Source organism: Cucurbita pepo, chromosome LG07 (genome assembly GCF_002806865.2).
Source record: "Cucurbita pepo subsp. pepo cultivar mu-cu-16 chromosome LG07, ASM280686v2, whole genome shotgun sequence".
NCBI lineage: Eukaryota > Viridiplantae > Streptophyta > Magnoliopsida > Cucurbitales > Cucurbitaceae > Cucurbita > Cucurbita pepo.
The window spans coordinates 2,532,688-2,556,929 of NC_036644.1; the positions used below are offsets into that span (position 1 = coordinate 2,532,688).

The 24,242-nt window shown below is 38.3% G+C and overlaps 6 protein-coding genes across 14 annotated transcripts in view; 5 read left to right on the forward strand and 1 right to left on the reverse strand.

The window, feature by feature from the left end:
• The first annotated feature begins 499 nt into the window (after positions 1-499).
• On the forward strand, positions 500-4,773 carry LOC111798923 (purple acid phosphatase 2-like). Its single transcript, XM_023682276.1, has 8 exons — positions 500-1,029; positions 1,282-1,482; positions 1,581-1,692; positions 2,478-2,707; positions 2,806-2,944; positions 3,186-3,406; positions 4,096-4,217; positions 4,304-4,773. Exons 1-8 carry the CDS (start codon positions 844-846, stop codon positions 4,521-4,523), a joined length of 1,431 nt encoding a protein of 476 aa, XP_023538044.1. The 5' UTR covers positions 500-843; the 3' UTR covers positions 4,524-4,773.
• On the reverse strand, positions 4,528-5,845 carry LOC111798924 (dehydration-responsive element-binding protein 2D-like). The gene has a single exon (XM_023682277.1). It carries the CDS (start codon positions 5,397-5,399, stop codon positions 4,881-4,883), a length of 519 nt encoding a protein of 172 aa, XP_023538045.1. The 5' UTR covers positions 5,400-5,845; the 3' UTR covers positions 4,528-4,880.
• Positions 5,846-7,805: 1,960 nt separating this feature from the next.
• Positions 7,806-12,800, forward strand: LOC111799009 (zingipain-2). The gene is made up of 5 exons (XM_023682384.1): positions 7,806-8,454; positions 9,321-9,556; positions 10,267-10,407; positions 10,494-10,925; positions 12,363-12,800. The coding sequence occupies exons 1-5, from the start codon at positions 8,049-8,051 to the stop codon at positions 12,441-12,443; spliced, it is 1,296 nt and encodes a 431-aa protein (XP_023538152.1). The 5' UTR covers positions 7,806-8,048; the 3' UTR covers positions 12,444-12,800.
• Positions 12,801-14,022: 1,222 nt separating this feature from the next.
• LOC111798074 (thioredoxin H1-like) lies at positions 14,023-15,230 on the forward strand. Its single transcript, XM_023681031.1, has 3 exons — positions 14,023-14,206; positions 14,621-14,743; positions 14,820-15,230. The coding sequence occupies exons 1-3, from the start codon at positions 14,120-14,122 to the stop codon at positions 14,970-14,972; spliced, it is 363 nt and encodes a 120-aa protein (XP_023536799.1). The 5' UTR covers positions 14,023-14,119; the 3' UTR covers positions 14,973-15,230.
• A 1,444-nt stretch (positions 15,231-16,674) lies between these two features.
• LOC111798431 (thioredoxin H-type-like) lies at positions 16,675-18,100 on the forward strand. Its single transcript, XM_023681570.1, has 3 exons — positions 16,675-16,889; positions 17,331-17,453; positions 17,606-18,100. Exons 1-3 carry the CDS (start codon positions 16,803-16,805, stop codon positions 17,762-17,764), a joined length of 369 nt encoding a protein of 122 aa, XP_023537338.1. The 5' UTR covers positions 16,675-16,802; the 3' UTR covers positions 17,765-18,100.
• The window catches only part of LOC111798429 (jacalin-related lectin 3-like), a 7,156-nt gene continuing 861 nt past the window's right edge, over positions 17,948-24,242 (forward strand). The window contains exons 1-7 of one of the 9 annotated variants that reach the window (XM_023681565.1): positions 17,948-18,039; positions 18,329-18,387; positions 20,929-21,085; positions 22,167-22,385; positions 22,466-22,915; positions 23,022-23,246; positions 23,843-24,211. In XM_023681565.1, coding sequence (XP_023537333.1) covers positions 20,951-21,085; positions 22,167-22,385; positions 22,466-22,915; positions 23,022-23,246; positions 23,843-24,211 — 1,398 coding nt within the window. In that variant the 5' untranslated portion in view covers positions 17,948-18,039; positions 18,329-18,387; positions 20,929-20,950. Of the gene's footprint in view, positions 18,040-18,328; positions 18,388-19,534; positions 21,086-21,447; positions 21,943-22,166; positions 22,386-22,465; positions 22,916-23,021; positions 23,247-23,842; positions 24,212-24,242 lie in introns of those variants that run through there. The other 8 variants (XM_023681562.1, XM_023681563.1, XM_023681564.1 and 5 more) reach the window with 8 other exon arrangements.

Below are 24,242 nucleotides of genomic sequence, written 5' to 3' on the forward strand. Positions count from 1 at the left end.
GGGTCAGCGTCTTCGCTGACACTCGTTCCCTTCTCCAATCGATGTGGGTCTCCCTAATCCACCCCCTTCGGAGGTCCAGTATCCTTCTCAGCACACCACCACGTGTCCACTCTCCTTATTGGCACATCACTCGATGTCTAGCTTTGATACCATTGTTACCCGTCTAAGCCCACCGCTAGCAGATATTGTCTTATTTGTAAAGGATAATCAAGGAAATGTACTGATCCCCTGTGACAGAAATGGATGGATTAGGAGGTCAGGTTCAATTTTCAAGTCAAATGGAGGACTTGATTGAGTTTTAGCTCGTTCTTTAATTCAAACTCGTGCTAGCTAATAGAGCCACCAACGTAGGAGCGTAATAGAGTTTCATGGACCGACGACTTGAGCTAGAGCCCGGACCATAACGACCTTAGAGACTTCTCTCAAGAATTTAATATATAAATGATGGTGATATGATGATGCCACGTAAGTAATAACTACTAAGAACAGCATATTCTTTTCATGAACTGCATATTCTCTTCCATGAAGATATGGAGAAAATTTGGATTTTAATCAAACTTCTGCAACTGTCACGTTGAAATGGCAGCAAACTGATTTCTAAAATCTCTCCCACGCGACCACATCAACGAACCCACATGGCTTCCCTACCTTTCTCCCTCTTTTTCCCATCCCTGGATCATCCTTTACTCCAGTTTCTCTTTAAATTTCTGTTCGTTATCGATTGAACCAAATCACTCCCATTCCTTCACGTGTGGTAAGAATCAGACCACACGGAGATTAATTTCATTTACATAAAGGGATTTGGAGATTTGGAGATTTGGTTTTGGAATCCGGCCGAGATCGATGGGTATTAGCATGTTTCGTGCTGGATTTTCTGTTCTTGTAATTTTGGGTTTTGTAGTGTGCGATTTGGGCGTTTGTAATGGCGGATTCACGAGCGGTTACGTTAGGAATGACTATGTGGCGTCGGATATGCCGTTCGATAGCGATGTGTTCAAGCCTCCTCCTGGTAGAAATGCCGCACAACAGGTGTTTGTTGTTTTGCTTTGTTCTGTTTCTTCGCGCCTTTGAGTTTTTCTTCGTTGCATTTGCTTGTCTTGAGCCTAATCTGTGAATTATTTGAAATCGATCGTATTCTTCAAATTTTACTCTGAAACATATCTTCAATCCATCTTGATCGATTTTTATCCATGAAAATCATGTTTAGAAGTGTGAATCATTACCACTAAAATCACGAATTCTATTACATGACTGAGTTTTTCTTGTGGCTGTTGATTGAAGGTTCATATAACACAAGGGGGTCTTGAGGGAAAGAGTGTAATTATCTCATGGGTTACACCGGAGAAACCTGGTTCAAACAGAGTGGTTTATTGGGCTGAAAACAGTCCGATTAGAAACAAAGCTGAAGGCTCTGTTGTTTCCTATAAGTACTTCAACTATACATCTGGTTTCATTCACCACTGCACTATTGAGAATTTAGAGGTCTGTGTTCTGTTATTGATTGAGCTTCATTTACATTCTGAATTTGAAAACGATATGAATACATCTGATTTGCTTGATCATTCTATGATCCTTTGCAGTACGACACGAAATACTTCTATGTGATCGGGTTCGGAAGTCTAACACGAAGGTTTTGGTTTGTTACCCCTCCTAAAATTGGCCCTGATGTGCCTTATACTTTTGGTGTTATAGGTACGTTTTGGTTGAATCACAAATTTGGTCTCGGGTTTGGAAGTTAGAGTTTAGTTCCTATGATTTTAAAGGCCAGAAGTTTGTCCTTGTAGCTTGATGGAAGTGTAACGGCTCAAGCCCATCGCTAGCAGATATTGTTCGCTTTGGCTCGTTACGTATCGTCGTCAGCCTCACGATTTTTAAAACCCGTCTACTAGGGAGATGTTTCTACACTCTTATGAGGAAGGGTTCCCCTCTCCAACCGATGTGGAATCTCACAATCCACCCCTATTATTGTGAGATCCCACATCGGTTGGAGAAGGGAATGAAACATTTCTTATGAAGGTGTGGAAACCTCTTCCTACGAAACATTTCTTATGAAGGTGTGGAAACCTCTTCCTACTCTTCCTAGTAGATGTGTTTTAAAATCGTGAGACTGACGACGATACGTAACGGGCCAAAGCAGACAATATCTGCTAGCGGTGGGTTTGAGCTATTATATAAAACATCACAAATACTTACTATTGATAGAAGTGATTGATTCCGTGATAAATATATCAATGAAGTAGTCTTTGTATTTAGCACATTGTGTGGGTTAAGTAGCCGACTGGATAACAAATGGGTTAATGCAAAGGATTATCTCATTGGCATATGGTAATAGGACTATTAATGAGGTTTCATCACACTATAAGAACGAAATTCTAATTTATTTCAAATTATATGGACTAAATTTGTAATTTAACCTTACTTTTTGTATTGAATATTGCTTTCGGTAGGATTGTGATTATTCGACTCTCTTCGAGCAGGAGATCTTGGCCAAACATATGATTCTAATAAAACACTTACACATTATGAATCAAACCCAACAAAAGGACAGGCTATGTTGTTCGTCGGGGACCTGTCGTATGCAGACCGTTATCCCTTCCATGACAACACCAGGTGGGACACATGGGGGAGGTTCGTAGAAAGAAGTGCAGCTTATCAACCTTGGATTTGGACTGCAGGGAATCATGAACTCGACTATGCTCCTGACATTGTATTAATCTTATACATCTTTTCTCTATTGTTGATATGGTTGATTGGTTCAAATCTTTAGAGCATACCCTCACCAGAATTGGTTTGATCATTTTCCAGGGTGAAACCGAACCGTTTAAGCCTTTTTTGCATCGCTACCGTGTCCCGTATAATGCATTGGATGGCTCGTCTCCGCTTTGGTACTCCATTAAGAGAGCTTCTGCTCATATAATTGTCTTGTCCTCTTACTCATCTTATGGTACGTTTCCCTTTTCTGTTTAGCCTGTTTAGCTTCATTGTTATAGATTATGTTGCCATTGTTTTGCTATTATGATACTTCTTGTTGCTTAATGAGATCGTACCTAAACCTCGAGAAAGCTCTTATCTAGTGATGAGAATTGTTCGTGTTCATCTTGTATCCAACACAATTAGAATCCTAAACTTCAAATAAATCTATATCGCACGCTCAAGCTTGTGTTTTTGCCTCCTTTCTCTCGCAGTGAAAAGCAGCCCCCAATACAAATGGCTGGAGAGTGAGCTGCTAAGGGTAAACAGGGACCAGACTCCGTGGCTCATAGTTCTTATGCATACTCCAATGTACAGCAGTTATGTTCACCATTACATGGAGGGAGAAAGCATGAGAGTGGTCTTCGAGCCATGGTTCGTGAATTATAAAGTTGATGTTGTCTTTGCGGGTCACGTTCATGCCTACGAACGATCTGTAAGTAGTACTTACAAGCCTAATCTTTACAAACAACAACAAAAACAGAAGTGATGGGAAACAAAACAAGATACTTATCAAATCCGTTGAGATCCCACCTTGGTTAGAGAGGAGAACGAAACATTCCTTATAAGAATGTGGAAACCTCTCTCTAGCAGACGCGTTTTAAAATTAAAATCGTGAGGCTGACAGCGATACGTAATGGGTCAAAGTGAACAATATCTGCTAGCAATGTGCTTGGACTGTTTCAAATGGTATCAAAGCTAGACATCGAACAGTGTACCAGCGAAGACGCTTGACCCTCAAGAGGGTGGATTGTGAGATCCCACATCGGTTGGAGAGGAGAACGAAACATTTCTTGTAAGGGTGTGGAAACCTCTCCTTAGCATACACATTTTAAAATTGTATGGCCACGCTTGGCCCTCAAGAGAGTGGATTGTGAGATCCCACATCGGTTGGAGAGGAGAACGAAACATTCCTTGTAAGGGTGTGGAAACCTCTCCTTAACATACACATTTTAAAATTGTGAGACCGACGGCTATGCATAACAAACAAACCCAAGCCAAGCCAGGGATTTGGCTGTTACATAAATCCAACCATTTTACCATTTTATGCAGAAAAAACAGGTTGTTAATGTTGGTGAATCATAAGAATAATTGATCATATGAATATCCGATCTTGCATAACAGGAACGAGTATCAAATATAGCATACAACATTGTAAATGGGTTATGTTCCCCAATTCGTAACCAAGATGCTCCAGTTTACATAACCATTGGAGATGGAGGAAACTCAGAAGGATTAGTAACAGAGTAATCACGGAAACCCGTCAACTTCTCTTCTTAATCTTTCAACTCAACAGCTAAGGCTTTTTTGACTTGGTTTTTGAACCATGCAGGATGACAGAACCACAGCCAAGATACTCAGCTTACCGTGAAGCCAGCTTCGGCCATGCCACACTGGACATAAAGAACAGAACTCACGCCTACTTCGCTTGGCATCGCAACCAAGATGAATATTCTGTGGAAGCTGATGCCCTATGGCTGCACAATCGTCAATGGATAGCTTCAAAATTGGCAAAATCTGCTCCGGTGAGTCACCTTTCATCAGCTGCCTGAATCATCTCTTCTTCTTCAACCCATCACAGAGCTTTTTCCATGGCTTAATGTGCAGAAGAGAAGAGAAAAAAAATAACAATAAAAAACCCTTAGAATTGAGCTTTTTCCATGGCTTAATCTGTTTTGTTTATTATAACTTTCTTTGAATGTGTGTTTTATAGTCCATTTGGCATGTTCTTCTTTTGTCTCCATCTTATTTGGAAGATTGTAAGTACAAACAAAAATAATTTCATATAGCTTTCAATCCAAACAGCCCCAAATCAACAAAAATCAAAACAAAAACGAATCCCACACGAGAAAACAACGATACAACTTAGAATTACAAGTTTTATCCACCAAGCCTTGTTCATATGTGTATCATAAGCACCATTGTAGTGTGTCCCAGCCATTTCCATCCACCAAATTCGCAGCCAAAAGGCTTTGATCTTCCATGACAGGGAAATCCAAAGACATGGCTGCATCAACCCAAATGGAATCATCTAAGCTAATACTCATAGACCTCCAAAGCCCACCATTTTCGTCCTCCTCCCCAAACCCCATCCCGCCATTGTTTACTACAGACTTCTCAGGCTCTGCAGCAGAGGAAGGAAGATTGAGCTTGGCGTCAGAGCCATAGAGGCGACGAGCGGCATTGTCATAAGCCATGGCAGCATCATGAGAGGTATCAAAAGTGCCAAGCCAAAGACGAGCCCCACGATTAGGCTCACGAATCTCAGCAACCCATTTGCCCCAAGTTCTTTGACGGACACCTTTGTAAGTGCAGGAAGCGTTTTCAGGGCCTCCTTTGCCTCTCATACAGCCCTTTCTTGAGCTGGGATGGGCAGAAGAGGAGGCCCTTTTGAGCTGCTGCTGTTGCTTGGCTCGTGGATTCAACATGGAAAAGGATAGTGCATGTGGGATTGTTGGAGGGATGTGTTAAAAGAAAATGAATGAATTGGGGGAATTAGAGCGAGAAAGTGGGAAGGGATGAAACGTGGCTGAAACAGGGGATGGGATGATACTTGGCAGGATGAACTGTAGAAATCGTGTCGATAGGAAGAGGGCTCTTCTGGGTTACTGTCTTGCACACACATGGCTTCATTTTCGTCTCTACACGAGCTCAACAAAAATTCCAATTCACCTTAGACTTCACCCTTTTTTCTTTTCGAATTCCCTTTTTTCTTCATTTTATTGGTGTCAGTGTATGTAGTCTTTCATCCCACGTGGATATCATGACGGGATAGAGATTTACATGTTAGAGTCATTTAAACAGGTTTGATCGAGCTAATTTGTGGAGTAATTCAAATCACGAGGTTTCTCTACTCTTGATCTTGATCATGAAGGTAATCTATTCCAAAACTTTTCTTTTAGATTGATTTCTTATCTTTTTGGAGTTTGTTCTTTTGGAACGTTGTTATATCGAATTTTTAAGAGTTTCATATCATTTGGAATGAAATCAACTTGATTCGAAGATTTTAACATTTGTGAACTAGAGATTTGCATGTCCAATGAAAGTTCTTAGATTCAATTGGCTAGGGTTATTGTAAATCGAATTTAGATTGATTTATTTTGCTTAGTTTAGGAAGGAATTTAGGGTTCTTAGATTCAACTCACCGGGACCTTTTGCCTTTTATCATTTTTGGAATTATAGAAGTTTAAGAAAAGCTTCGAGTATTGATTTTTGTTATTTTATGATATGGGTCCCGAACGGTGAGTCAACTCATTCGTTGTTATATCATATTATTAATTTAACAATTGAGAATTTAGGAATATACTAATGTGGTGTTAACTTAATGATTTAAATAGAAGAACGATGAGTCTTAAAAGTACAAAAACAATCTCGAGGAAGTTTGATCATACACCTTTAACTGATCGTTCGTGTTGTTTGTATAGGTTAAGACAAGTTAGCTGTAATTTCAAGATGTAGTATGCCCATAAAGCTAACTTCTTCCCAAAAGCTTGTTCACCATTGAGAATGATTCGACCACATGATACAAAGATAGAGTTGAGTGTACGAATGCGGCATCTTGTGACATCCGAGTAATGAAGTGGTACATGAATGAACTGACCCCACATCCGAATGAGAGAGCGGTCCTAAGGAACTCCATGACTAAGACACACTTAACAGAAATGAAGGTTACTATTTGTACTATAAGTTTCACTTTCTTCTTTAGTGACTCAATTATAAGAACTCTATGGTTAAGCGTGTTTCACCTAAAGCAATTTTATGTTAAGTGACTTCTTGTATATTGTCACTCTTAAGACCCGAGGGACAGTTTTCACTCTTAAGACGCAGGAGTAGGTAACGTGACCATATCGTAGGAGATGCAAGGGGAAACGTGAAGACCATCAAATGCCACGTTTGGATTCCAAATTTTTGATAGAACGTTTTAGTATTATTTTCACAAGATTCAAAACATCAGCTCATCATCATATCCTCTCTATCAATGAATTCTCCATCATTTGAATACGTGGACGAACCTTCAATACCCAATTGTGAGGCTTTGCATCAATGGAGATTGAATGTATTGAGAAAGTCACTTTCTTTAGAGCTCGATTGAAGTGTGAACTAAATAAATATTAGATTTTTCATCATTTTCACTTCGAAAGTCAAGTGCTTGGAAACTAGAGAGCCACATCCATGGTGGGTGGAGATTAACTACGAAACATAATCATGCATAACCACCCCATTTGGATGGACACAGACTAATGAAAGAGATACATGAATGAACTGAACCGAAAAATAAGATGACTAAGAAAAGATTAAAAGAATTGAAAATTGCTGTTGCTTTTTTGAGCCGTTCATTTATAAGAACTTTACAGTTAATATGTTTGAGTGGTATCTCACTGATGGCTCGGGCCCCCCGGAAGGGGGCCTTCTTCGCCCTCCACCTAAGCTGCGCAGGAAAGGCCCAAAGCCAATCCCAGGGAACAGTGAAGCTTCATAGGGTCTTTCTGTCCAGGTGCAGGTAGTCCGCATCTTCACAGACATGTCTATTTCACCGAGCCTCTCTCCGAGACAGTGCCCAGATCGTTACGCCTTTCGTGCGGGTCGGAACTTACCCGACAAGGAATTTCGCTACCTTAGGACCGTTATAGTTACGGCCGCCGTTCACCGGGGCTTCGGTCGCCGGCTCCCCTGTCATCAGGTCACCTATTTTGACCAATTTTATGTTGAGTGACTATGGAGAGAATGTCATGACCATCGGATACCAAAAGTTCTTTAATCATAATAATGAGAGGATATTTTCTTGGTAAATGTTCTTTAAAATCACGTTTTAGAAATACCAAAGCCGAAACGATATTGTAAACAATTGACAAACAGGTCAAAATCATTCTCGAAAAATCCAAAAAATCCAAACAAAATCATTCAAGTTCGACGATTTTCGTGAGTTAATTGCCTGTCAATTGCCGATTGGTTTGGACCATTGTTCATCGAAGATCGAATAACCAATCCTCTGGTTATTTGATCGCAGCCATCTACGGCGGCCGTGTACCGACTCGCCGGCGATTATCCGTCACCGCCACGCTTTATCTCGGCAAAGAATGGCCAATCTCAGTTTCCATTTTGTGATTACCTTTCTCTTTCTTCTTCGCCATTTTTCTGCTACTTCGGATATTTCGGAGCTCTTCGAAATCTGGTGCACAGAACATGGAAAATCGTATTCCTCCGCGGAAGAAAAGCTATACAGACTCGGTGTTTTTGCCGATAACTATGAATTTGTTACTCATCACAATAATCAGGAAAATTCTTCTTATACTCTTTCTCTCAATGCTTATGCCGATATTACTCACCATGAGTTCAAGGCCGCTCGCTTGGGTCTTTCCTCTGCTTTGCGGAGCTCGCGGCCGGTTTCGCCGCAAGAACCCTATCTTCATCGGGATGTTCCTGAATCGTTAGATTGGAGGAAGAAAGGGGCGGTGACTGCTGTTAAGGATCAAGGAAGTTGTGGTATGTTTAATTTCTGTTTTCGATTGTTTTGTTTGGTGAAGATCTTGAATCTGATTGAACTATTCTGTTCCGTGATTTTGAATTTGATCGAAACCCTAGGACCCTAGGGTTAGTTTTGACGATCGATGCATTACTAGTGGAAATTTCTATAAATAGCTTCATGAACATGGGGTTATCTCTTACAAATCCAAACAAAGAAATCATTATAAGTGGAAATTGTGCTTCTGTTTCTTGAAACCAAACATTATTGCTTGGCCATATGAGTTTAAGCATTTGTTCTTCAGTCTATTTTAAGATTCTGTATATAGAATTGCAGAAATCTAGTTCATGTTTGAGCTCACTTCAGATGGCGAGAGGTTCCACGCCCTTAAAAAGAATGTTTCGTTCTCCTCCCCAATTGATGTAGAATCTCACAATCCACCCCCCTTCGGGGCCAGCGTCCTTGCTCACACTCATTCCCTTCTCCAGTCGATGTGGGACCCTCCAATCCATCCTCCTCGAGACCCAACGTCCTTGCTGGCACATCGCTCCAAGCCCACTACTAGTAAATATTGTTCTCTTTAGGCTGCCCCTCAAGGTTTTTAAAACGCGTATGCCAGGGAGAGGTTACCACACCCTTATAAAGAATATTTCATTCTCCTCGGGATCTCAAACAAAATATAAAGAAAAGTGTTGAAAATGTATTAAATTATGAACTATACTCTAGCTGAGTTTTGGATCTAGCGATGATTTTGTCACATAACCTGATAGTGATCATCAAGGTAGTTGAGTTGTATCATCATCTCTTCATGATAAGCTTTGAATTATGTGGAAGCTTTGCTCATCTGAATGGGAAAAAACTAAGATCTTTTGTTTTCACTTTTCAGGTGCTTGTTGGTCTTTCTCAGCAACAGGAGCTATTGAAGGGATTAACCAGATTAGAACAGGGTCTCTTATCAGTGTTTCTGAACAGGAATTAATTGATTGTGACAGATCGTATAATTCTGGCTGTGGAGGAGGACTGATGGATTATGCATACCAATTTGTGATAAAAAACCATGGGATCGACACCGAAGATGATTATCCTTTTCAGGGTCGTGATGGATCGTGTCGTAAGGACAAGGTAATATAATTCATCTCTTCCTCACATCTTCCAAATACGTTCACAATATTAGTAAATCACCCACCGCAAGCAAATATAGTCCTCTTTGGGTTTTCTCTTTCGGGCTTCATCTCAAGGTTTTACAACGCATCTACTAAGGAGAGGTTTCCACACCCTTATAAAGAATGCTTCGCTTTTCGTTCTTCGTTCTCCTCACAATCCACCCCCTTCTGGGCCCAGCGTCCTCGCTGGCACTCATTCTCTTTCTCCAATTAATGTGGGACCCCCAATCCACCCCCTTCAGGGTCTGGCGTCCTTACTGGCACATTGCCTCGTGTCCACCCCACTTCGGGGTTCAGCCTCCTCGATGTGAGACTCCCCAATCCACCCCCCTTCGGTGCCCAGTGTCCTTGCTGGCACACCGCCTTGTGTCCACCCCCTTTGGGGCTTAGCCTCCTCGCTAGCACATCATTCGGTGTCTGGCTCTGATACCCTTTGTAACGGTCCAAGTCCACTGCTAGCAGATATTGTCCTCTTTGGACTTTCCCTTTCGGGGTTCCCTTCAAGGTTTTTAAAATGCGTCTGATAGGGAGAGTTTTCCACTCCCTTATAAAAAAATGTTCCGTTCTCCTTCCCAACCGATGTAGGATCTCACATAGAAGATGGATTCCTTACGCATAGAAAAAAGATTGCTTGCGCTGAAATTCATTTTGTGTCTATTGAGCTTGCAGCTAAATAGGAAGGTCGTTACCATTGATGGCTATTCTGACGTTCCTCCAAACAATGAGGAAAAATTACTGCAAGCAGTAGCAATTCAACCTGTGAGTGTTGGTATCTGTGGCAGTGAGAGAGCTTTTCAATTATATTCAAAGGTTGGTTCTATTCTCCACTAATGTTCGAAAATTCCATCATATGTGAAATTATGACTAAAATCAAGAATGGTACTTGTTTTTGTTAGGGAATTTTCTCTGGTCCATGTTCAACTTCCTTGGATCATGCTGTGTTGATTGTAGGATATGGATCAGAAAATGGTGTTGATTATTGGATCGTGAAGAACTCGTGGGGTAAACGTTGGGGAATGGATGGTTATATTCATATGCAGCGCAACAGCGGAAATTCTGAAGGCGTTTGCGGAATCAACATGCTTGCTTCATATCCAACTAAAACGAGTCCCAACCCACCTCCCTCCCCTCCTCCAGGTCCAACAAAATGCAGTTTTCTTACTAGCTGCGCTGCTGGGGAGACCTGTTGTTGTGCGAAGGAATTTTTTGGCCTTTGCTTGTCTTGGAAATGCTGTGGACTGAGCTCTGCTGTCTGTTGCAAGGACGGTCGTCATTGTTGCCCCTTTGATTATCCCATTTGTGATACTCAGAGGAACCTATGCCTCAAGGTTTGTTCCTTTTCCCACTTCTTGTGATTTTGTGTTTGAGATGAAAATATCATTTGTGTTGGAAGTAACTTGTCTGTGTGTTGTTTTCTTCCTTCAAACAAGTTTAATCATCTGGAAATGGATCTGTTTTCATAAGCATATGTTAGAGAAGAAAAAGAAGAGAACGAACAAGGTATAACTCGTCTCTTGTTGTGAGATCCCATATTGGTTGGAGAAGGGAACGAAACATTCTTTATAAGGGTGTGGAAACATCTCCCTAGCAAACGCATTTTAAAAACCTTAAGGGGAAGGTGGGAAGGGAAAGCCTGAAAAGGACAAAACATTCTTTATAAGGGTGTGGAAACATCTCCCTAGCAAACGCATTTTAAAAACCTTAAGGGGAAGGTGGGAAGGGAAAGCCTGAAAAGGACAAAACATTCTTTATAAGGGTGTGGAAACATCTCCCTAGCAAACGCATTTTAAAAACCTTAAGGGGAAGGTGGGAAGGGAAAGCCTGAAAAGGACAAAACATTCTTTATAAGGGTGTGGAAACATCTCCCTAGCAAACGCATTTTAAAAACCTTAAGGGGAAGGTGGGAAGGGAAAGCCTGAAAAGGACAATATCTGCTAAGGTGGGCTTGGGCTGTTACAGATGATATTAGAGCACACTAGGCGGTGTGCCAGTAAGGATGTTGGGCCCCGAAAAAGGATGGATTGTGAGAACCTACATCGATTGGAGAGGGGAATGAGTGCTAGCGAGGACGTTAGGCCCTGAAGAGGGGTGGATTGTGAGATCCTACGTCGGTTGGAGAGAGGAACGAAACATTCTTTATAAGAGTGGAAATCTCTCCCCAGTAGATGCGTTTTAAAAACCTTGAGGGAAAACTGAAAGAGGACAATATCTGCGAACGGTGGGCTTGGGTTGTTATAGATGGTATCAAAGCACACCAGACAGTGTACCAACGAGGATGTTGGGCCTCAAAAGGGGGTGGATTGTGAGATCCCACATCGATTGGAGAGGGGAATGAGTGCCAGTGAAGACGCTGGGTCCCGAAGGGGGGTAGATCGTGAGATCCCACATCGGCTAGAGAGAGGAACGAAACAAACATTTTTTATAAGAGTGTGGAAACCTCTCCCTTGGAGACGCATTTTAAAACCTTGAGGGGAAGCCCGAATGTAAAAACCCAAAATAGAAAATATCTGCTAGCGGTGGATTTTGACCGTTACAGTTACCGTCTTTTCTTGTACCTGATAGACAATTGTCACACTCTGTCTCAATCTAATAGTTAGTAACCATACCAAACACTCACCTGTTTACAGCTGCATAGCGACACAACTTCTAACAAAATGCATCAAAAAATCAGTTGAAACATGTTCAAGTCTTATGTTTGAAGTGTTTCTTTGTCTATGTTCTCTCTGTATCCATATTCTGGGCTAACAGAAACATCATCTTGGCAGAGAACGATGAACGGTACAAGAACAGAAGCACTCGAGAATCGGAGTCCTTCGGGGACATCCGGTTCTTGGAGCTCGTCCTAAGGTTTGAATTCTATGAAATGGCTCCATTTGTAGAATGAATAAACGCTGCCATTCTAGTTACCACTGTATTCTACTAGCTTTTAGCTATATTTGAAGTCCTTCAGTCATTAGCTTTCTGCTATGGTTCTAGAGCTTCCATGGATTAGGTTTGGAGAGTTCTTACCTCGGCCGAGCTCGGAGTTTTATCGGGTTCTGGCTCGTCACTGTTCTTAGGTTTCTGATCAGACTGCTGCATTTCAAGTTCTTAAAGTTGCATCTTACTCGATGCATAGATTTGTTCTTGAATATTATGGATTGGTTTGGATTTGAATGTTTGGGATTAGTTGTAAGAGAAATTTGGTTCATACATTGCTGCCTCATATGCTCCAACATAGTTTTTTTTTTTTTTTTTTTTTTTTTTTTTTTTTTTTTTTTTTTTTTTTTTTTTTNCTGTTACCTAAATCTTTACGACCGAGTTAGGGACAACTTCCCGTTCTTTCTCCGCTATTTCAGATTTGAATCAGATTTCAGATCAATCTATATTGATTGATTGCCTCTATTATGTTGTTGATACAGGATCAGGTTTGGAAAGCCATATTCGATGAAAGTCGTATGTACGGCTTGGAGGGAAATCTTTCATATCATACAATATAGGGTAAAAAAGTCGAAATAAATTATTTTAGCTTTTATAATTAAAAATTATTCTGCGTTTATGTTTTTTTTTTTATTAAAATAACATTTCATAAAATTTTAAATTTAGGATATTTAAAAATAAAGAAATTAGGATGAAGGCAAAGTCGGCCACGATGACAAAGTTCACGGGTAATTTTTTTTCCTCTACTTCCTTTCCAATTCGTAACGAGACGGTTCATGTAAGATGGATCATACAAGAGAAACAAACATTTTTTATTTGAACCACCGTTTACAGAGTATCTAATTTTTCTTAAAATCTAAAAAAAAAAATAGTAATTCAATCAAATAGATAAGAACGTGTACTATCAAAAGAATTTAACGAATAACTTTTATTTTATTTTATTTTTTTTGTATTTTCATATTTTAGATATACCATGGAATATATATTTTCTTTTTTAAAAAAAAGAAGTATAAACTTTAAATACTAACTCTATTTTAAAAAATAAATAAATTTCAATCAAATATGCTCTTAAATATTTCAAACTATATGAATGAATTTAGAATTTTTTTCAAAATAATTAAAATAATTAACCATAGATTAAAAGCTAATTGTTTATTATTTTTTTAAAATTTATTGAGTATATATTTGAATTTATTTATTTTTTTATTCGATGAAATTTAAAATTTTGAGGTCGAGAATAAATGTATTGACCGTTGAATTATATTGCATGGCAAATTGGAGGCATTTTAAAATCAAAATTGAATTATCATTAATTAATTATTTATTTATTTTTATTCTTTTTATCCGTTCCCATTCAGAATAATGACATTATTATGGATAAATGCATTCACATTTTTGCCATAGGCGCTCGCGTCATGAACCACTAAGATTATCTCGTAATAAAACTCAAATACGAGGGTAATTTGGTAAAATGTTACGAACGAAATCTAGGGCCATTTCTCTCTCTATATAAACCCCCTTTCTCCTTTCGTCTTCATTCATCGCTTCGTTTTCAAATACAGTGAGACCTTTGCAGGATACACACTCGTTTCTCTTTGAAGCAATGGCTGTTGAAGGTCAAGTGATTTCACTTCGCGATGCTAAAGAATTCGATTCGATAGTCGATAAAGAGAAGGAATCTGGCAAACTGGTATGGTTTTTGCTTTCTTTTCCTCTCCATTTCTGCTTTCCAATTTGTGATTTCCTGATGTTCTTGTCATTTCAAACGATTTTTGTTGGATTTGTGTTGTTATTGTTGGAGATTGTTCATGATTTGGAGGAAATCGTGATTGATTCGTTACGGTTTATGATATTGACTTGTAATTGTGTCTAGGTTTCTTTTGTTTAATCTAATTTATTGAGTCCTGGCTAGCTATGTTTGATTGCCTCAGATTTTATGATTTCTAATCTTCAATTCTTCTTTGTTACTCGTTTCGTGTCATTGAATTTGATGATTCCATCCTCCTTTGACAGTAGTAGTACTTCACTGGATTAAATATAGTTTCACATCTATACCTTTGGGGGTTCTTTTTGTTTCTGATGTATATAAAATCTTCTTTGATAGATTGTGATCGATTTTACTGCTTCCTGGTGCCCGCCATGCCGTTTCATTGCTCCAGTATTCGCAGAGTTGGCTAAGGCGCACGTCAATGTCACTTTCTTGAAAGTGGACGTCGATAATGTCAAGGTAGAGCAATTTGAGCCTTTTCAACTCTTTTTATATTGTTGATGCAGTGGAATTGAACTGTTCTGTTTCTTTGCAGGAAATTGCTGAGAAGTTCGAGGTGACAGCGATGCCGACCTTTGTTTTCCTGAAAGGAGGAAACGAAGTTCACAGGATTGTTGGTGCCGACAAGGTGGAGCTTGGGGTTAAAGTACTGGAGTTAAGCGCTGCACCTGCTACTTCTGCTGCTTAGATGGTCAGCTTTGATGATCATTTTCCCTCTTAATATTATCATTGTGTTGTAATAACGATTCTGGTTTTGGGGTTTGTTGTTCTTGTGGATTCCATGACAGTCTCTCTGTGATTCGTACTTGTGTTAAGAATGTTTGTAAACGATATATGTAGAATAAGATTTAATGTCTCATAATGTATCTCTGTTCATCAAGCTTTTGAATTCAGTGATTGTTGCCACAATGTTCACAGATTACTTAAAGAACAGCTCACTTTTTCACCTTTTTTCTCTCTTTTTTCTCTCATGTTTAGAAATGTCTTGATTCTGAAAAGGGTTTAAAGTTTTATGATTGGTTGAATTTGTCAAATTTGTCAATTTTGTTCTTGGCTCTCCAATGTTGTTCTGTATGCTTAATTAGGTCGGGTAAGGATTTTGGGGCCCTTTGTTCAAATGGGAATGAGAATAAAGTTCATAAAATGGGGTATTGGAATAGGATATTCCTAAGCATCTTTGTGTTACCCCTGTTATATCCATGACCATACATCTTGGCTTTTTCCCTATTCGTTTCTTCAATTATTTATATTATTTTAATTAGCTAGTGCGACGAATGGAATACGAAGATTTGAACTTTTGATTTCATAACTGAATAATTGGTTTTGTATTGGTTGTTTCAATAATACAAGTTTGATCTTTAAAAGATGTCAACATATACCATTACGGTTTAGTTTTGGCTAGAAATGCAATAGTTTTATTTCGATAATGTTTTGAAATACTCTTATGTTATATTTTGGCTAGTTCCGTGACATTTAATTGTGTTCATAGAAGATAGTTCTTATGTTTTCTTGACTCGTGGATTATTTGTATATCAATCTTAGTTGTCTCTTAATTCTCATATTCGTGCGTGAATAACTGATCTAGACGCACGGGTTGTTAATTGTAACTTAATTAAGACATCTATTTAAATATTAATAATATAGAAAAGGAAAAAGAAAAAGAAAAATTGAGAAAATTCCAGAATCTTCTTTTTCCTGGTGGACGGGATTTTTCTCTCTTTTTTAATTATATTTTATTGCTAGTTAATGGGGCCAACTTTGTGGGCCGAATTTGCACCTCAGGAGCCCACAGATTAGAAAATGATGGGCCGAAGTACTCGCATCATGGGCCACAGTGGAGAATCCAATTCCTTCTCCTTTCCAAGTTCTCGTTTATTTATTTATTTATTTATGATTATTATTTCTTTATTATTTTCATTTTTCTATTGTATGGTTGAGAATAACGATAATATATTTCATTTTAATATTCTTTTTCATTTTTTTATATTTAATTTATTATTAATTATATAAAATAAAAATTTATGCGATTAAGTGTTACTAAATAAAAAATTAGGTTAAAGTTACTCATTTCATTTTAATTTAGCATATATTTTGTTATAAATCTTAATTTTATTTTACTTTTATTATTGAATTTGATAAAAAAATAATAATCTAACTGTGATTATTATTATTATCATTATTTAACTGATTTTATTAAAAACTAATTTTAAACTAATAATATTTATATTTATTTAAGAAAATATATAATGTAAATAGTGTTTAGTTATTCATTTATTTATTTGCTTAAAATAACCATAAATAAACAATTAAAAACTAAATGCTATTTTAACCTAAAAATTGCGATTTTCTTTGAGGGCATACATATTCTTATTTTTCTACCCGACCGAAAGAAAGGCAAAGGGTACTTACTGCCCACTGCTCGCTATATAAATACCTGCCCGTCGCCGTCTCTCTCCATCGTTGCAGTTTTCTTATACGGAGAAGACTTTCCGCAAGAAAGCGATTTCTGTTTATTCCAATGGCTGAAGAAGGGCAAGTGATCGCATGCCATAAGAAAGCTGAGTGGGATGCTCATTTAGCGAAAGCGAAGGAATCTGGAAAACTGGTATCGTATTTTTTTTTGTTTTTGTTTTTCAGGCTCCTCATTTCTAGATTTCAATTGATTTCGATCGAATTTTGGATTTTCTGGATGTGTGTATTGAAGCATTTCACGTTTATGATTGCTTGTTAGGAGATCGTTTGATGTTTTGGTAAAAATCGCGATGGATTCGTTAGGGTTTCTGATCTCTCTTACGCTAGTAGTAATGTTCGATTTATCTCCATTGAATGATCGTGTTGAAATTGATGCTTTCGAGGTTTTCTTTATAACGTCGTGTGGAATCTTTTGATTTGTATTATTCTTTAAATCATTCTCTGTTACTCTTTTCGTTCTTTTTGGTAAGAAATTGTTGATTATTCTATTTTGCATTGACCGAACTTGAGTGATTCTGTATTACAGTTTGTGTCCGTTTTTTGTTCCTGATGATTCTTAAGTCTTGTTTGATAGATTGTTGTGGATTTTACTGCTTCCTGGTGCGGGCCATGCCGTGCAATTGCTCCATATTTCTCAGAATTGGCTAAGAATCATCCCGGTGTCGTTTTCCTGAAAGTGGACGTCGATGAATTGAACGTAAATATATTGAATCTCTTTTAACTCTTCTCAATCTATGATATCATATGTCAACACTTCTGTTCCATCGCGATATTGCTGATTACTGTAGCATGCAGTGGAGCTGTTTTCTTTTTGATTGATCAAACAAAGGCTTCTGTTTCTCTCTGCAGACTGTTGCTACCGAGTGGGAGATCAACGCAATGCCGACATTTGTTTTCATGAAACGAGGGGAAACAGTTCACAAGATTGTTGGTGCTGATAAATCGGCGCTGTTGAAAAAAATAGAAGAGCTCAAGACTCCAACTGCTGCTACTACTTCTACTGCTTAGACACAATCAGGTTGGAGGATGTGGTCTCGTCGATTAGTATGGTGCAATGATGCTTCTGTTTTCGAGTTTGATCTTCTTGTCAATTTCATAACGTTGTGTCGAAGATGTCCACGGTTTCGTTTTCCCTAAAAGAAGTTGGATTATATGCAGAACTCTGAAAGACGATTCTGGTTCTTGTTATCTAGAACTTGCAGGTTTCAATGTGGAATAAATGTGGCAGGAATTTTGTTGAATTCTGAAGTCTCATGGTTTACACATTCTACCAGCAGGCTTCCGTAAGATCTTGACTCTCTTATTTCTTATCTAATTCTCCATGGATGATGTTCTTTCAGCTTATTCTCATAGTAACTAAGAAGAATTGTGGTCAACATACACTTGAATTCCGTTCATGTCTAATACGTGTTTGAACTTTGAATCTTTTAATTCCGTGTCTATCTCTTATGTTAAGGACTTTATAGACACGAAATTGAATGTAGGCGTACCTGTTAGAGGCATAATAAAGATTCGGAAAAAGGGAATGAATATCATTAGGTGATTATTAATCTATGGTTTACTGAAGAACAGGGTGGCTGTGTGGCCTCGATAGAAGCTCAATAGAAGCTCATCAGCGCATATGGAAAGGGGTAATCTTCATATCCTGCAAGTTTTTCCCTTCTCTAGTCGTCGTCAAAAGAAAAGAAAAGAAATAATAATAAATAATTCGCTAAAAGAATTTATAAGCTTTTGGTTTGATGTGGTGGTTCACTTTAGTTTATATATATATATATATATATATATATATATATATATATATATTTTTATTATTATTATTTTTTTTTGTGGGCATAATGCTGGTCTCATGTTTTAGTGAATAATTTTGTAATTTAACTTTAAAATATTATATTTTGAAATCAATAGATTAAATAAAATTACACTCTGAAAGTTAAGGATCAAAAAAATATATATTTTTCCTCTTAAGTCAATTAATTCGTACCAATAATGAATTTATATATATATATTTATTGGAATATAAAGTTTTTGTAATTAATTAAAAGAATAAAGAGAGGAATTAATGTGAAGCATAAAGTATGGAGCGACCAAAACAATAAATGATAAATTAAGAGGTAAGGATGGGTTGATTGGTCAAATTCAATTTAGAATCTAACTATAGTTTCCATCAATTCAAGATAAATCATTCCTTGATTCTTTTATTATTATTATTTTTTTAAATGTCTCTTTATTTTTGGACCAGATATATTTGGCCCTTACTTTATTCGGTCAGGAATCAATTTCAACTCACTAAAATCATTAAAAAAAAAAACCTTCCTAAAATATGGTGCTCAACTTCTAAAGTTTTATATTTATTTTATGCACGCTTCAATTTTTATTTTATTTTATTTTATTTTGGAGCATAAAATAGTGAAAAAAAAGATACTAAAGGGTTTATTTTTCACGTGCAATTTAACAATTTAAGGGAAGATGAGAGTATTTTTTGTGAAAATTTATATTTATGTTCGTTGTGAAAATTATATTTATGTTCGTTGTGAAAATTTATATTTGTGTTTATTTGGTAACATTTAATTTTGTGCTCAGGGAAGATCGAGAGTATTCGTTGTGAAAGTTTATTTATGTGTTTATTTGGTCTTTAAACTTTTAATTTTGAAACAATAATAATAGCATATGATTAGTTTTTTAAAAAATATTTAAATTCTAGATATTTAGCTCTCAAATATTTAATATTTATATTCATCAAAAAGTTATTTTTGAAAATAATTACAAAATTAGATGGGAATTTAAAGAAAAGCTTGTGAACCAAAGAACTTTCCAACCCTTAAATTCTCCTCAAAACCAAGTAAAAATTCAGTATCTTTCACCCAGAAAATTACTACAAAGTTCAATGACACGACCATTTGAGTTAACATTGCAGCAATGGGCTCCTCCGACAAGCCATAATAGCCATTGATGCATTGTCTAAAATTGGGTCCAAGGTAAGCACCCACGCGTATAGCAATTTGCTTCAAACTTGCATAGATGTTGATTCTATTGAAGTGGGTCGTGAGCTCCATGTTCGTATGTGTTTATACGAAGCTAACAAGCATATATGCGAAATGTGGATTTTGATGCACATAAGGTGTTTGATGAATTGCTTGAGAGGATTTGTTCACTTGGTCGGCATTGATAGGTGCATATTCGATGTGGGATGAGTTGTTGTATGAATAATTCGTTCATAACACATTTGGAGAGGTGCACCATCTATTTACAGTTAAGGGAATAAATTTGATTAGAACATATTGAATTTGAAGTATTTGATTCATGGGACTGATTCTTTTTCTGTTTTCCTTTTCTTTTTTCTCTGTGTTTACTAATAATTCTTTTTCTTCATTGATATAATTCATATAGATTCTTAATTGTGGTTAGTCGAGCATGTAGACATACATGCCTGTCTGGGTGCATAGTTTACTGTTTCTTGCAGATGTCTAATGACATTACACATTCAGCTTGAAACGATTCTTGGTCTGGTATTTTGATGAAGTGATACGAAATAAGGTGTCTTAATCATGTCATGAATGATTTAGTTTTAAGAAGGTTTTATTGTATTTTTTAAGTTTTAGAGATAATATATTACAATTCGTTAGTGGTCGTTGTGGTTTGATGGCCATGAAAGTTACAACATTTCAGCTAATCATAGGTTATTATAAAGTTTATTTTCAAAGCTATAAATAGTCATTTATGTTATTGTTTTAGTATAAAGATTTTGGATAATATAATGAACGTTGTATATTATGCTTCGTCAGCCATGAGCTTGTTCCTTTATCTTTCTTGTGTTTAGATCTGCATACTAGATTCATTCAAGTAGTCTTGATCAAGCTATCTTGTAGAGTGATTCGAATCACGAGTTTAGAAATGAGTTTTCTTTACTTTTGATCTTGATCATCAAGGTAATATGTTTCCTATTCGAATCCGTTTACTTTTGATTTTGATCTTGATCAAGCTACCTCCTTAGCTTAGCTGATGCTCACCCGAGACTGATATGTCTAGTCCATCTTGATTTATATTTGCCTTTGGTTATCAGAAATCTTCTTAAAGATGGGTTTAATAATAGTTCGGTTATGTTCCTTTACGAGTGAACATACTATTATTGATTGTCAAGCATCTTCTTACTTGTCGGGTATCATTTTCTGCAGAGTCCATGATAGTTACGCACATATGAAGAAAGCTTGTGCATCTAAACCGAATTGGAGGTCCAAGAGGATATGGGCCAATGTGGCATCCTTCTCGGAGAGCGAGGAGGGGTTGATATGTAGGGACAAATCAAGATGGAGATTTCTTGGGAATTCATGTGTAACGGCCCAAACCCACCGCTAGCAGATATTGTCCTCTTTGGACTTTTCCTTCCGGGTTTTCCCTTAAGGTTTTTAAAACGCGTCTGCGGGGATAGGTTTCCACACCCTTATAAAAATTATTTTGTTTCCCTCTCTAATCGACGTGAGATCTCACAATCCACCCCCCTTCGAGGCCCAGCGTCTTTGCTGGCACACCGCCTCGTGTCCATCTCCATCAGGGCTCAGCTTCCTCGCCGGCACATCGTCCGGTGTCTGGCTCTGATACCATTTGTAACAGTCCAAACCCACTGCTAGCAGGTATTGTCTTCTTTGGGCTTTCCCTTCCGAACTTCCGCCCAAGGTTTCTAAAACACGTACACTAGGGAGAGGTTTTTACACCCTTATAAAAAATGTTTCGTTCCCCTCTCCAACCGATGTGAGATCTCACGTCATGCCTACGCAAGTCACTTTTAGCTACAGAATGTCAAATTTCACACTATTAAACTTTCACCTTCAATGTTTGTTTATTAGATGGAATGTGCATAATGATTAGCTGGTGCGTCTCTAGTTAAGATTCCATACCTAGGATACAAGCGAATCACCATATTTTAAGCTAATGTCGATGAGAATAATAATGATGCCAAACAGATTAGACTCCATTGCGAAGAGCCACTATTTGTTCTGTTTTCTTTAACATTAGATTCTCTACTTGAATCTTTCCCCTCCGTAGTGAAGTTTGGAATCTAACTCCCATCATTTGCAAAGCTTTTAAATCCTCACAATTGGTATTGCACACTGCAGTTGTGCACAGCTATCAAAGTTCAAGAGAATTGTTGCTCTCTTCACTCTTCCATTGTTGTTTCCGTCGCAAGAATGGTAGCTGCTATTCATTTGTTTTGTATTATTAATTGCGTACACTTTGTTCGTTTGTTTGTTTGTGTGATATCCCACATTGGTTGGGGAGGAGAACGAAATACCCTTTATAAAGGGTGTGGAAACCTTTCCCTAGCAGACGTTTTAAAAACCTTGAGGGCAAGCCTGAAAGGGAAAGCCTAAAGAGGACAATATCGCCCGCTAGTTAGAATTTTGTTTTTCCTCAGCAGAGTTATGACGATTCTCAAAAGATCAAGCCAGTCTCGGCTGGACCCTTTGGAGGACCAGGTGGGAACAAGTGGGATGATGGGGTTTTTTCGAGTATCAGGCAGTTGGTAATTTCTCATGGAGCTGGTATCGACTCCATTAAGATTCAATATGATGTGAAGGGAACGCCAATTTGGTCTGATAGACATGGAGGAAATGGTGGCACTAAAACAGACACGGTACATATTGGTTCTAGTTTGATCATTGATGAAAAACACAATTTTCTGTGTACTATGTGGTTTCATTTTTTGTTTTTCAGGTGAAACTTGACTTCCCGGACGAGTACTTGACGATGATCCGAGGACACTACGGTAGCTTTGTGTCATATGACCAAATTTTCGTTCAATCCCTGACATTTATGAGCAACAAAAGGAAGTATGGACCTTATGGGGTCGAACTCGGAAGAGTTTTCTCATTCCCAACGACCGAGGGCAAGCTTGTCGGGTTCCATGGCAGGAGTGGATTGTACTTGGATGCCATTGGAGTTTACCTGAAGCCTATGCCAATACAAACGCCATCTAAAGCAATTATTCAATCACAGAGTTATGTTGCTTCTAAGACAGAAAGTGAAGGCTATTCAATTATACAAGGAAGTGTTGGCCAAAATTATGATATTGTTCTTGCTGTAAAGCAGAAGGATGAACTCAAAAAGCCCCTTCCATCAAGCTCCTCAAGCTCAGAATCAAGTGATGATGAATCCATAACCAAGGTGAGTTGCCTTTAATCGTCTCGTCGTTTCGAGTATGTTTCTTTTCCCTCGCACGTCTACTCGTTAGGATAGAAAACTAATGATTGGGAATGGTCATATATCCCAGAGGCCTGTTAAGAAAGGACCTTCTAAAGCTGAAAATGTTGTGCCATGTGGACCCTGGGGTGGCTCAGGAGGAACTGCATTTGATGATGGATGTTACACTGGCGTTAGACAAATTAATATATCGCGCAATGTCGGGATCGTATACATAAGAGCTCTGTATGCTTGCGATGAGGAATCGATATGGGGAAGCCGGGCCGGTGGAAATGTAGGATTCAAACATGACAAGGTGAATGTATTTTCTTCATATTATTCTGTGATATCCTACATTAGTTGGGAAGGAGAACGAAACACCTTTTATAAGGGTGTGGAAACCTTTCCCTAGTAGACGCGTTGTAAAGCCTTGAGGGGAAGCCCGAAAGAAAAAGCCCAAAGAGAACAACATCTGCTAGTGGTGGGCTTGGATCATTACAAATGGTATTAGAGCCCGTCACCAGGCGATGTGTCAGCGAGGAGACTATTCCCCAAAGGGGGTAGACACGAGGCAGTGTGCCAGTAAGGATACTGGGCCCCGAAGAGGGTGGATTTGGTGGGGGTCCCACATCGATCGGGGAAAGGAACAAGTGCCAGCGAGGACGTTGGGCCCGTGAATTGTGATATCCCACATTGGTTGGGGGAGGAGAACGAAACATCTTTTATGAGGGTGTGGAAACCTTTCCCTTTTTAAAACCTTGAGGGGAAGCCCGGAAGGGAAAGCCAAGCCCAAAGAGGAGAATATCTGCTAGTGGTGGGCTTGGGCCAATACATATTCGATCAAACGACATGTTATTTCGGGTTTTAGTTATTACATTTCTCGTTATCTTAGTCGTAGCAAACGTTTTGCAGGTTATCTTCGACTATCCATACGAAATCTTGACTCATGTGACTGGACACTATGGTCCTGTAATGTACATGGGACCTAACGTTATCAAGTCACTTACATTCCATACTACAAAAGCTAAGTACGGACCATTTGGGGAGGCACAAGGAACCCCTTTCAGTACCAACGTCAAGGAGGGGAAGATTGTTGGATTTCATGGCAGGAAAGGTCTGTTCCTCGATGCACTCGGTGTGCACATAGTAGAAGGAAAGGTGACCCCGGCGTCTCGTCCTCCGTCCAGTGATATCGTTCCTGCTACACAACCACTTCTCGAAAACGAGAGCGCCCATTGGACTAAGAAACTTGCTCCTTCAAACGGAAGACCACTTGAAGAGGTACTTTCTAACTCAGCTCATCATTTTAGAT

Excerpts from the sequence above, each read along its gene's own strand:
- LOC111798923 (XM_023682276.1), top strand. The coding sequence starts at position 844 with ATGGGTATTAGCATGTTTCGTGCTGGATTTTCTGTTCTTGTAATTTTG. Across the intron at positions 1,483-1,580 it reads GCACTATTGAGAATTTAGAG|TACGACACGAAATACTTCTA; the intron begins GTCTGTGTTCTG and ends GATCCTTTGCAG. Across the intron at positions 3,407-4,095 it reads TTCATGCCTACGAACGATCT|GAACGAGTATCAAATATAGC; the intron begins GTAAGTAGTACT and ends CTTGCATAACAG.
- LOC111798431 (XM_023681570.1), top strand. The coding sequence starts at position 16,803 with ATGGCTGAAGAAGGGCAAGTGATCGCATGCCATAAGAAAGCTGAGTGG. Across the intron at positions 16,890-17,330 it reads CGAAGGAATCTGGAAAACTG|ATTGTTGTGGATTTTACTGC; the intron begins GTATCGTATTTT and ends CTTGTTTGATAG. Across the intron at positions 17,454-17,605 it reads TGGACGTCGATGAATTGAAC|ACTGTTGCTACCGAGTGGGA; the intron begins GTAAATATATTG and ends TTCTCTCTGCAG.
- LOC111799009 (XM_023682384.1), top strand. The coding sequence starts at position 8,049 with ATGGCCAATCTCAGTTTCCATTTTGTGATTACCTTTCTCTTTCTTCTT. Across the intron at positions 8,455-9,320 it reads TAAGGATCAAGGAAGTTGTG|GTGCTTGTTGGTCTTTCTCA; the intron begins GTATGTTTAATT and ends TTCACTTTTCAG. Across the intron at positions 9,557-10,266 it reads GATCGTGTCGTAAGGACAAG|CTAAATAGGAAGGTCGTTAC; the intron begins GTAATATAATTC and ends TTGAGCTTGCAG.
- LOC111798924 (XM_023682277.1), bottom strand. The coding sequence starts at position 5,399 with ATGTTGAATCCACGAGCCAAGCAACAGCAGCAGCTCAAAAGGGCCTCC.
- LOC111798074 (XM_023681031.1), top strand. The coding sequence starts at position 14,120 with ATGGCTGTTGAAGGTCAAGTGATTTCACTTCGCGATGCTAAAGAATTC. Across the intron at positions 14,207-14,620 it reads AGAAGGAATCTGGCAAACTG|ATTGTGATCGATTTTACTGC; the intron begins GTATGGTTTTTG and ends CTTCTTTGATAG. Across the intron at positions 14,744-14,819 it reads TGGACGTCGATAATGTCAAG|GAAATTGCTGAGAAGTTCGA; the intron begins GTAGAGCAATTT and ends GTTTCTTTGCAG.